Source organism: Gadus morhua, chromosome 6, assembly GCF_902167405.1.
Source record: "Gadus morhua chromosome 6, gadMor3.0, whole genome shotgun sequence".
In the NCBI taxonomy this organism is placed as follows: domain Eukaryota; kingdom Metazoa; phylum Chordata; class Actinopteri; order Gadiformes; family Gadidae; genus Gadus; species Gadus morhua.
This window is the reverse complement of record NC_044053.1, coordinates 22951600-22963883: the sequence shown is the minus strand read 5'-3', so window position 1 is coordinate 22963883 and position 12284 is coordinate 22951600. Positions and strand designations below refer to the sequence as shown.

At 44.3% G+C, this 12284-nt stretch overlaps 1 protein-coding gene across 1 annotated transcript; it reads left to right on the top strand.

Annotated features, from left to right (window-relative positions):
- Positions 1-357: 357 nt before the first annotated feature.
- On the top strand, positions 358-12246 carry naaladl1 (N-acetylated alpha-linked acidic dipeptidase like 1). The gene is made up of 19 exons (XM_030359371.1): positions 358-737; positions 1405-1577; positions 1901-2022; positions 5476-5595; positions 6173-6365; positions 6732-6825; positions 6921-7025; positions 7244-7329; positions 7472-7591; positions 8213-8298; positions 8720-8783; positions 9100-9167; positions 9362-9453; positions 9569-9662; positions 10118-10199; positions 10425-10598; positions 10966-11059; positions 11190-11282; positions 11560-12246. Exons 1-19 carry the CDS (start codon positions 541-543, stop codon positions 11738-11740), a joined length of 2238 nt encoding a protein of 745 aa, XP_030215231.1. The 5' UTR covers positions 358-540; the 3' UTR covers positions 11741-12246.
- Positions 12247-12284: the final 38 nt, after the last annotated feature.

Sequence of the window (12284 nt, the reverse complement as noted above, 5' to 3'; positions counted from 1 at the left end):
ACATAACTAGAGGGTGCATTGTACTATCTGTGCAAACCCCTTCTTAAGCCTCTCTCTCTCTCTCTCTCTCTCTCTCTCTCTCTCTCTCTCTCTCTCTCTCTCTCTCTCTCTCTCTCTCTCTCTCTCTCTCTCTCTCTCTCTCTCAAACTGTAATAGAATAGGCCTGTCACACAAATGAACTTGGCATAACATGCAAAAAAGAGCTACCAATCACATGGGAACAAAAGTAAAGTACACCTAACAGAAGATACAAAGTCATGGATAGGCTAAAGTCCACCAGAAGACATTAATGATTGAACTTTGTGGAGGCCCCACATTTTTCTTTTATGTAAATGTGGTGGGTGGGGGGAGGGGTGGTCCTCTTTAACTTGACAACGAAGATTGGGGCTGTAGGTTTTAGAAGGTCCTGCTACAGAGACAGTTGGGACCTGAGGAGGCTGTAGGTTGGAGAAGGTCCTGCTACAGAGACAGTTGGGACCTGAAGAGGCTGTAGGTTGGAGAAGGTCCTGCTCCAGAGACAGTTGGGGACCAGGGAGGAGAATGCTGAAGAAGGTTCTGATCGGCTCTCTCGGCGGGGCGGCGGTGCTGACCGTGGGCATCCTGCTGGGTCATTACGCCATAGACAAGGGCAGCCCGGCGCCCAGCTGGTTGCCAGATGTGTCTCGGGACCTGGACGAGAGTTTGCTCCAGGATTTTATGGACGCGGTGGACAACAAGAAGATTGAGGGGTTTCTCAGGTGAGGTCGTCTATGGGGAGGGGTCTGGTGGAGGAAGAGGTGTGGAGGAGACCACCCCACTCCTTACCATTGTGTTTATTCTACCGGTTTGGAAGCGGTTCAGGTTTTCAAGAACTAATTCAATGAATATATATGATGAAAATATGGGTCGGCTTAGCTCAGGAGGTAGAGCAGTTGTCTTGCAACCGAAAGGATGCTAGTTCAATCCCCAGCTCCTGCTAGCTGAGTGTTGATGTGTCTCTGAGCAAGACACTTAACCCTAACTGCTCCTGACGAGCTGGCTGTCGCCTTGCATGGTTGACTCTGCGTGTCAATGTGTGTATTAACCGATGTAAGTCGCTTTGGATAAAAGCGTCTGCTAAATGCCGTAATTGTAATGTAAGAATAGATTCTTTATTAGTTTACTTAACTGGGTCCCAGACTACAAAAAATATTCAAAATAAAAAGCACATCTATTTTCTCTATTCAAAGTTTTTGTGCCTGACACTAAATCCTGCACTTTGTAACTTTTGCGCTGCGGCTATGTTCTCCATTTCAAAAAGATCTGAACCAGAACGTATCTTGAGGACACTACACGCCCATTCACCAGTCATCCCTCCAGGGAACTGTGCTCTATAACTGTTGCATTCTGGGGCGCTTCTGACTGACTCCCCCCCCCCCTCCACAGAGACCTGACCAAGGTTCCCCACATGGCGACCTCGGCCGGGGATGAGGCCACAGTCGAGTACATGATGCAGCACTGGAACGACCAAGAGAGTGGCCTGGACCAGGCCTGGAGACAAAATTACGTGGTCTACCTCTCCTTCCCCGACCCAAAGAAACCCAACAAGGTCACTGTAGGTCAGTCAACCTACCAACCTGTCTTCAAGGTCCAATGGAGGATCAGGCTAGTCTAACATGACCATGATATATACTATTCAACCCTTTTGTATTACTTTTAATGACAGCTGCATGCATTCTGTGTCCAGACCAACTCTATCCTGTGATAACACCAGACACAATACTAACAATGGCACCCTCCACAAAAATAAGTTCCTGTGCGCATTGATGGAACCCTGTTGGGCTAAAGGTAGTGATGGTTTCATAAATGTGTGTTACAGTGGAGGACTGTAGGTAAGTTACAGTTGACTTGTGACTGTGACTACCTAGTGTATTTGTTACAGTGGCCCCCAACACAACTGTATTGCACACGGCCAGAGAGCGAGAGAAGAGCTATGGTCCGGACCAAGACGACCCGGAGGTGGTGCAGCCGTACGCTGCCTACTCTCCAGCCGGAAGCCCACAGGTACACTCTCGCATCCCTGCTCTAACACCCCTAACCTAGCATCCCTAGCCTAGCATCCCTACCCTACCATTCGTAACCTAGCATCTGTAACCTAGCATCCCTAGCCTAGCATGCCTAGCCTAGCATCCGTAACCTAGCATACTTAGCCTAGCATCACCCGCATAGCAACAATAACCGAGCATCCCTAACCTAGAATCCTTAGCCTAGCATCCCTAGCCTAGCATCCGTAACCTAGCATCCTTAGCCTACCATCCCTAGCCTAGCATCCCTAGCCTACCATCCCTAGCCTAGCATCCGTGGGTGGGAGAATTATCAAAGGGAGAATAGCAAGTTAATTCTTGAAATAATTATTGCCATGATCATGTAACTGTATTTATATGGTGGGTGGAACGCAACCCCTCATATAAAGTTATAATATTGGTTTGGTTCTGGTTCTGTTCAGAACATTCAGAACATTTCATTTTCTAGTGTTGACATAATAACTTGTAATTGTTGTTGTAAAACAATGAACTTGTTATTGTTTTAATGCATCTCTAAGGCAGAATTCTCTAAACTTGTTGCTATAGAAACGACATATGCATGAGTCAGTGAGATTGGCTTATTAGACAGATTTTCTTTTATTTTAGTTTGATGAGAATACCCTTGAGTTTGGTCGAATCAGGATGATTGTAAAAATGTCTTTCATGTGAACATAGCCCATAACTACCAAGGTAACGAGAAACATAAACATAAAGATAAGAACAGGGCCCCGTTTCCCGAAAGCGTCGTTAGCCTAAGTGGATCGTGAAGTGCGTCGAAAGGGCATCGTAGAGTTTTCACCGCGTTTCCCGAAAGCATCGTGGGGAACGAACGTCTTGAAAACGGTCGTAGCTAACGAGTACTCCAGGGGTGCTCGTAGGTACTCGTAGGACGCTAAGAGCATCGTCAGCTATAGCCTCAGTGGCGACACCATCGGACATTCCGTCTATTGGATGCGTTTTATTAAAACGCATTGCGCCTTTATGTTCTTAGTTTGGTAATTAATAAAGATTATTAATTAATTTATTAATAAAGATGTTAAAATGGCCAAAATAAAACGGGACAGTCCAGAAAATGTTTGCGCAGGCAGGGCACTCAAAATTTGTGAGAGAAATGGGGGGATTTGTGCAGACTGACATAGGCTACTCATAAAACGTAGCATAAAATAATGTAAAAAATAAAAAATAATAAAAAAAAATTAAAAAAATTAAAAATAAAGAAATAAAATAAATTATAAAAAACAAGCAAAGGAGCAGGCAAAAGGCTGGGATATGGTGGGGATTGGTCACGTTGACGGGATGTTTAGTGACATGTGGGAGGGTGGAGGGGGTTAAAAAAAAGTCTCAATCACTCTTCGACGCGCATGAAAACCAGCCGCGTAGTTATGAGGGAGGCCGTCCTCACACCGATCTTCCTCGTCGTCATCGTCCTCAGCGTCCTCCGGTTCAAGCAATGCCACCCCAGCCTTAGCTGCAATGTTGTGCAACATAGCCGTCACACATATCACGGCGCATGACTTGGCCGGCGAAAACTGGAGCCCTCCGCCTGACTTGTGAAGGCATCTAAAGCGCAACTTCCACCTCCCGATGGTGCGCTAAACGATGCACCGGGCCAGACGGTGGGCTTCGTTGTATTCCTCATCAATACATACCTTACCCTATTTCCGGAGGGGCTTTTATAGCCAATCAAATTATCAATCAAGGAAACCCTTATGCGGAATCAGATTAAGTCGGCTCTCTTTGCTGCGCAAAGCATGTTTCAGAAATCAGCCCATTAAGATAAATGTAGTTGTCACACCAGCTATTTTAAATTTTTTGTCATATGGAATTATTTCAGGGGGGAAAATGCCGTGAAACGCACAGTGCATTCAGGATTAGGACTGATATATGTCGGTTTAAGCCTAATCAATTGTGTTTTAATGTCTTTAGCATTCATATAATTGCAGTCTATTTTTTTCGTAGGCTACTCTGCTGTTGTCCTTGATGGGGATATATTTTAACCCTTTTTAACACAATTTTCCTGCGACATTCCTGCGTCTCCCCCTCCTACGGAGCCCATTTCAGCACCGTGTCAGTAGACAGTTACAATCCTACGACGTCGTGAGTGCAGCGAATGCGCGTTCACGTTAAGAGGAGTTTCGGGAAACGCTCCAAAGAAATTATCGATGGATCGCAAGATCCATCGGGAGAATGATCGTACGAGCGAAGATCCATCGTTATCGGGAAACGGGGCCCAGAGCTTACTTATAACTAACTCACCTGCATGCCATTCTTCTGTGCCACTACGTCATCAAACTCTTCACAGAGGAAGCTATTTAATTATAGGGAAAAATGCAACTATGAATTGTGATCATTAATAATAGAAACATGCATAAGTTATTGTAATTATCTATTCATAATGTACTTGAATGTCTGCTGGTGTAATGAATGCTTGCCTTATATCATTGCACAATCAATAAGTGTTTCTTGACCTTATGGGAACTGATCCAGATAGAGATAGGCGATCAATGCCCTCAAAGCATTCATGTCACCAGGTGAATTATCTGTTATCTGTTATCTGAACACATGCAGTCCCAGCACACAAAGTGTCTGGGATGAAGGGAAGCTATGCAAGAACAGTTGAAACCATGCAGATAACAGGTCATTATATGAGCTGTGATACTTACGCTACATCATAAAGCATTGGATAAACTGATGGCCAATGATATGGACTGCCAGTAGCCTGATCCGCCTAGGATCAGGAAAGCCAGATGGGAGGTGATAAATGTTATCTTTCAGATGTCCAAGGTTTCCATGAGATAAGTACTTTGTTTTAAAAGGTTTCTTTATCTTTGATTATACACCATTGTTATTGTCAATCAATTCAATGATTGACAATAACAATGCCATGAATGTAGCTTTTATCCAGGTTTCTCAACCTGCGGGGCTAAGGTACAGTTGTAGAGAATGATTATGAACAATGCACATATATACATTGACACTAGCTATCTTATGACCATTAACGTTCTTATGCAACATTTCGCACACAGGAGAATGTCATTAAAATCACAGGGGAAAAAGCCTCCTAATAATCTGTCAGGCAAGTCATTATTTGATAAAGATCAATGTTGAAACCACCACCTTTGCATTATGTGGATAATTATTCATTCATGACGCATCTCAAATAGTAATTATATTGTCAACGCGAACAAATGCAAGCGTGTTTCAACAGCTCACCAGTGAAGGAGGAAAATGTACTATTTAGTTTAACTAATCTCCCAGCATGCCGAGCAGCGCCTCGAGGCATAACGGAGTCTTGAGGCGCCGCTGGGACCCGCTACTCATATTGCATGTGTGCGCGTGCGTGTGTGTGTGTGTGTGTGTGTGTGTGTGTGTGTGTGTGTGTGTGTGTGTGTGTGTGTGTGTGTGCGTGTGCGTGGGTGTGGCTGTGTTTCAGGGTAAGCTTGTGTATGCCAACCAGGGCAAGCCGAGTGACTACATGCTGTTGAACAAGACGCTGGACCTCAGAGGAACCATCGCTATCTGCCGATATGGCGGAGCAGGGCGGGCTGAAAAAGTGAGCAGCAGTGGTTGACAATGCTAGTGATTAACTGGTATTAACTAGTCAGCTGGTGGGACTATTGTTATCAGTTGGATCAGTGGCTCATGACTACCCGGTGAAAGACTCTGACTTACAAGATGTTTTGTAGTGTTTTAGTCCAGTGGAATTACAGCAAGTGTTCGAGTCAACAAGTGACCCTTCATGGCTGTTACGGTTCTGGATTTAATATGTGCATGATGTAGGCTATGTGTGCATTGTCTGCTCCCATTCTCACCTCTGGAAATCTTCACGTATTACACGTAGTTGCTTGAAATGTGTGTAATAATACGATTCTAGTTACACCTTACAGTAATGTCCTGTAACAGTGTAATTATTGTGTAATAAGCACGAATAACAACAATAACAACATGTAGCGTTACGGTTACGGAACAGCATGTAACTACACACAAACACAGTTTAGGGATTGGCTGCCCGTTAAGTTAATACACATTAAGTACATGGTGTTACAGGTTGTTACAATATTTATTGCGCAAGGGTTACGCTGTCATTCAGTGACATATAAGTCCAATGATGTGTTTCCCTCCTGCTCCAGGCCATCAACGCGGCACCTTACGGGGTCGTGGGCGTTCTCGTGTACTCAGACCCCCTGGACATCAACGACGGCCTCATGTCGGACTCCAACGAGACATACCCCCACTCCTGGTACATGCCCCCCTCCGGCGTGGAGAGAGGCTCCTTCAACACAGACTACGGAGACTTACTAACACCGTACCTCGCCGCTAAAGGTAACACCATACCTAGCCACTAAAGTTAACACCGTACCTAGCTGCCCAAGGTAACACCGTACCTAGCCGCTAAAGGTAACACCGTACCTCGCCGCTAAAGGTAACACCGTACCTCGCCGCTAAAGGTAACACCGTACCTAGCTGCTCAAGGCTAGGTACGTCCCCCCCCCCATCCTCAAAACTCATTTTTAATATAAATGGCTCAAAATCCCGGACCCAAGACGTCAACGGTCCAAGCAGTCCTCCACTCACTTATATGAGAAAGTAGCTGAGTATTACAGTTCCCCTTTAAAGGGTTAGTGTTTGGACTCAATTTGCCTCATTTTAACATATTGCATCTTTAATAATCTTTTTTTTTTTGCACAGAGAGTACTTACAGAATACCAGTTGAGAATATTACTGGGATTCCACCCATTCCAATTCAACCAATTGGATTTGAGGATGCGTATGTGTTGATCAGGTAACAGTTTGCTTCCATTTCAATTGGTATTGCAACAGCCCCAAACACGATTGGCTGGGTATGAATCTGCCTCTGCATCTGATTGGTCAACACAGTCAATTAGGAGGAGAATCTGCTCCAGCCAACTGGCAGGGAGGGTTCAACTGCACCTACAACTACGGCGGTCCGGGATTCAAACCAGCATCTCAATTCAGCAACAGGTATTATGTCACCTGCACGACTTTCCGTCATTCACATGATTCTCAGTACAAAATTACGTTTTTTTTACAAAAATCAAATCTACAATATAAATATGCGTCACAATTTAAAAAAACACAATTTACCATACAGTTCATGAACTAAACACCTACTTCAATACAACCAAATATGGTATATCTAGACAAACTAAGTTCTCTCCTGAACCATCTCTGGGTTTTAGTGACGTGAAGCTGGAAGTCTTCAACTTCGCCAAGCTGAAGAACTCATCCAACGTGATGGGGATCATCCGGGGCAGTGTGGAGCCAGGTGAGGCAGGCACCTGCCCCGCCACAGGCCAGCCCTCCCTTCCTACAGGGACGCTGGCCTCTATTAGCCTGTGCCCATGCGCACTACCGCCGTAAACAATAGAGTGTGTGACATGAACATGCGTGCGTGTGTGTACGTACAGACAGGTACGTGATCTATGGGAACCACAGGGACAGCTGGGTCCATGGAGCGATCGACCCCAGCAGCGGGACGTCGGTGATGCTGGAGGTGACCCGGGTCCTGGGCCGCCTGCTGAAACAGGGTAGAGCAGCGACACTAGCACTAGGGCTCACTGGGTGATTCACCGTGTCTGAATGGGTCCTCTTGTTGAGTGCACAGATCTGGTTCCCTATATAGTGCACTACTTTTATGCCCGTTATGAAAGTACAAAGCAGTCTACGACTTATTTCCACACTGTGTTCCACAATGCATATCGTCAGCTTTGTCCGATACACCTGGTAACATGTCAGACATGTGTTGGCTTGTTTATGTGACCAGTACACATGGTCACCCTAACCGTATCCCTAAATAAGATAAGATAAGATAAGATAAGATAAGATATACTTTATTCATCTCAGCAGAGAAATTTAGGTTTTCCAGCAGCCAGCATACATACACAAAACACAACACAACACATGTATATCTACATATCCCACATATACAAAAACAGAATGGATGGTCCATGCGCATAAAAAGTAAATAAATAAATAAATAGTAAATAAAAACAATGAATAAACATAAATAGTGCACTATATAGTGTTCACTATGTAGGGAATGAGGGAACCAACTTGGGGGGACACCTTGACAAATGACAAGTTAAGCCTGAAGAGAGCCTGCTGCTGTGAGGGCTGCTTTAAGAGGTCCATGGTGTCCTGTGCTCCAGGCAGGTGGAGACCCCGAAGGTCCATTATCTTTGGAAGCTGGGGGGCTGAGGAGTTTGGCCTGATCGGTTCTACGGAGTATACCGAGGTCAGTTTTACCACACCATCCCATCCCTGCATTTCCTTTTATTTGGAATTGTGTTGAATTGGTTGAATCGATACAGCAGATACTGTAAAGAACTTATAACAAAATACATTCTTTTTATATTTGATCTTTAATATTTAACAAATTTTGTATATTCGGCTTATATCTTCTAAGCCAAAATCACTGTTTTTTGCCGATTAACGCTTTTACTATTATACCAAGAAATAAGGTAAATTAATCTCTTGCAGGTGTCGAGTGAATGCAAGATTTTTATCTGCTTATACAACCTTGAACTTTTGACTGATAAAATAATCAATCCATGTATTAATATGGTCCAACCCTAGAAATGAGCCAGGTTTGAACAGATGATATTGATAGCTGTGAACTATGTGCTGACACACACATCCTCTTCTGTGCCCCACAGCAATACTACACCAAACTGAGTGAGCGTACTGTGGCTTACATCAATGTCGACATAGCTGTATTTGGTAACTACTCCCTTTCTTTTGAAAAGTCTGTTTAGGAATCAAATAATTATGAGGAACATTGGGTATTTTCTGCCATTTTTCTTTGAATAGTTCTGAGCGTAAACTCTTTTATCACCACGATATTGATTTAAACGTAAAAAAATAAGATGCATGTAGAGATCATAAAATTATTGAACAAATCATTAATCAAACGTATATTTCAATAAATAAATAATATTTAAAGGAGAGTCTCTGAATGACAGGGCCTTTTGCTGTAGCTCTGATATCCTTAGTGTTATATGTAGTGGTAATAGACTCACAAAGAACCTCTGTTTAGCCAACGCCACGCTCAGAGCCTCAGGCATGCCCTCGGTCCAGAACCTCATCTTCACAGCCGCCAAGCAGGCAAGTTCACCCAACAAGCACAGCATTATCAACATTAACACCCTCTTAATCAAACTCTCTCTTTACTTTGCTTTAGAAACACGTAAAGCCATTGTTTACTTTAGGAATACAAAATTGGCTTATAAGGAAATCTACTGCTCCAAATGGAAGCCCCTACCGACAGATAATACCTATACCTGTCTTTATTTGTTTAGGTTAAGGCACCTGGACTGGAATCCACATCAGTTTATGACAACTGGCTCCGATACTCCAACAGAACCAGCCCGGCGTATGGAACCGTTCCTAGGTATTCAGTCACTGATCCATTTTGTAACTATGCTTTGATTGTCATGCTTTACTAATATATTTAATGTCTAGCAGATCAGTTCACACCCATTGTGATGGTTGATTACGTTTGACAGGGTCGGGTACCTGACTGGAGCAGGCAGTGATTATGCTGCATTTGTCCATTACCTTGGCATCACCGCCATGGATTTCTCCTACACCTACGACCGGGTAAACACAGCACGAAACGCAATTCAGCCTTTCAGCTCTTCTGTTTCGTGCTGCAATTCTACGTAGACGGGAGGAAAGAACATGTGAGATGATCCTTTCAGGAAGCATCAGCTAATGTTTAGAGATGATGAAAAAAGTAGAGCAGAACCCATTCTGTGGATTAAATCGAAAGTTAATCTGCCTCATAGTCTGAAGGATGGCCAAAGTCAATATTCAGAAGCAAAAAATTCAAATCGACTGGCAACATACTATGACTGGCAGGGTTCGAGAAAGGATAATCAAAATAAAGAAACTCACAGAGAAGGCTTGATTGAGAAGGTGTGAAAAAACAGGCATGCGCTCATGCACTCACATCGACAGACAGGTGATCGCACCAGTCTGTCGAAGCTCAGAAACCAAGCATTGACCGGCCATCGGCATTAACATCATGCCATGAAAATGGGTTTATTCTACAGACCAAAACCAAGGCCCGGATATACCCCGCCTACCACACCGCATACGACACCTTCGACTATGCCTCTCGCTACATAGATCCTGGTGGGTGCCCGCACGCCTACATCACACACAGCTGTACACATCAGAACACCAATAACAAAGGCATCCAACTAGTTCATTATTTTATCTCTAACAAACTTCCATTGATTCCAAATGAATACATCTCTTATGTAACACCAAAAGAGAGTGTGTGGCTCACTCTTTTGTGTCCACCCTCCTGACCCTTCTACTTCCTCTACGCCCCCCCCCCCCCCCCCCCCTAACCAGGATTCACCAGTCACCAAGCGGTTGCCAGGACGGCAGGGAACGTCCTTCTGCGATTGGCCGACAGCCTGCTGTTGCCGCTCAACGTCAGTGACTACGCGGAGACCCTGGAGGCGTACCTGGCCACGGCCCTGGAGCTGCACCAGGGCTCTGCGGCCCCGCCCCAAATCGCGCACGGTGGGGCGGCTCAAAGGAGGGCTGAGACAGAGGGGGTCACGGGGTGTAGAGTAATCCCGCTGCACCCCTACACAATACGCCAGTTAACCGACCGGGAATGATAAGAACGTGACAAGAAGAACAACACCTGAGATGTGTAGACGCTTTTTGACTGAGAATTTAAGTAGTAGAAATGTTGATTAATATACACAAATAAATGTAAAAAGGACAGACAGTAGTACAGGAATGAGTAATGGTCATGATAGGACTGAGTTAGTCAAACTACTTTCAAGAACTGGTTCCATGGAGCAGACCTTTACCATCAATCTTTATTAGTAGAGTCCTGAACGAGTTCAGATGATGGAATACCGTTTTCTCATTTCCTCAGCAATCGTTTTTTTGAAATCTGCGGTGGATCTGTTCCGCTCGGCAGCGACACAACTCGACCAGATCATCAAAAGTTCTGACCTGGCCAACGAGATGTAGGAGAAATACACTTCAAACGTATTCAATTGCACACACATATGCACACAATTTAAAAAAGCACTAGAGCAACCTAAATGGATACAAAAGAATATGCATAACAAATATTACAAATCGCTTCTTCTTCAGACCCCTGAAGGTCCGTCGAATCAACGACCAGCTGATGCTCATGGACCGGGCCTTCCTGGACCCCCAGGCCTTCCCTGAGAAGTACGGCTTCAGGTGAGACTGCGCCTCACACAGGACTCCCTGGCTCACTGAAACCCGACCTCAAACTGGTCCAACACTCTTTGTAATGAAACCCTGAATCGAACAACAGTTCAGCAAGAACAACATCCCTAATAGCAGCTTTTATACCGTCTGGCACCCAATCACAGGGTGTTGTGATGATTAAAACCCTGATTAATGTGTGTTACATTCTTCTCTAGTGAACAGCAAATGAAGTCCCGGCTATGTTTCTGAATTGGCGATGCTGCTGCTGCATTATGTTTCCCACCAGGCATGTAATCTGGGCCTCCAGTAGCTCTGGGCATGCTACCTTCCCTGGTTTCGCGGACGCCTTTGCCAGGGCCTCGTTGTCAGGGCTGGAGGGAGACTGGTTCAGAGTGCACCATCAGATCTCCATCCTGAGCCAGGCCATCAATGGGGCCGCACACATGCTGATGGATGGGTTCCAATAGCAATATATTTAGATATATTTTATAAATATATATAAATAAATGAGAGAGAGAGAGAGAGAGAGAGAGAGAGAGAGAGAGAGAGAGAGAGAGAGAGAGAGAGAGAGAGAAAAAAAATAACAGGCACGGCACGTCAGGCTATTTGTGTGTTCTTGCTGCTCTCTAGAGGTGAATAAAAACCACTAAAGTGTTTTTAAAGGTAAACACTGAAGTGATGTACACTGTCGAACTCTCCTGACCTTTTCAAATAGAGGGGTTTAACTTTAGCCATTCAAACAGAACACGATTTGATCAGACCCTGAGATGACCAACAAAAAAGGCAATTGGAGGGGGAACAAACCTAGCACTGAAGAACAGGATGTACACACAACACACCTGCACTTTCTCTCTCAACACACCACACTATAAAACTACTTTTGTGAAATTAGATATGGTTCATTCCACAAACGTTGTTGTATGACCTAAAAATATGAGGATATATCTGAGTCAATAAAATTAATTCAATTTTGGCATGTGTAATTATCCTACAATTAACAATTCCATATTT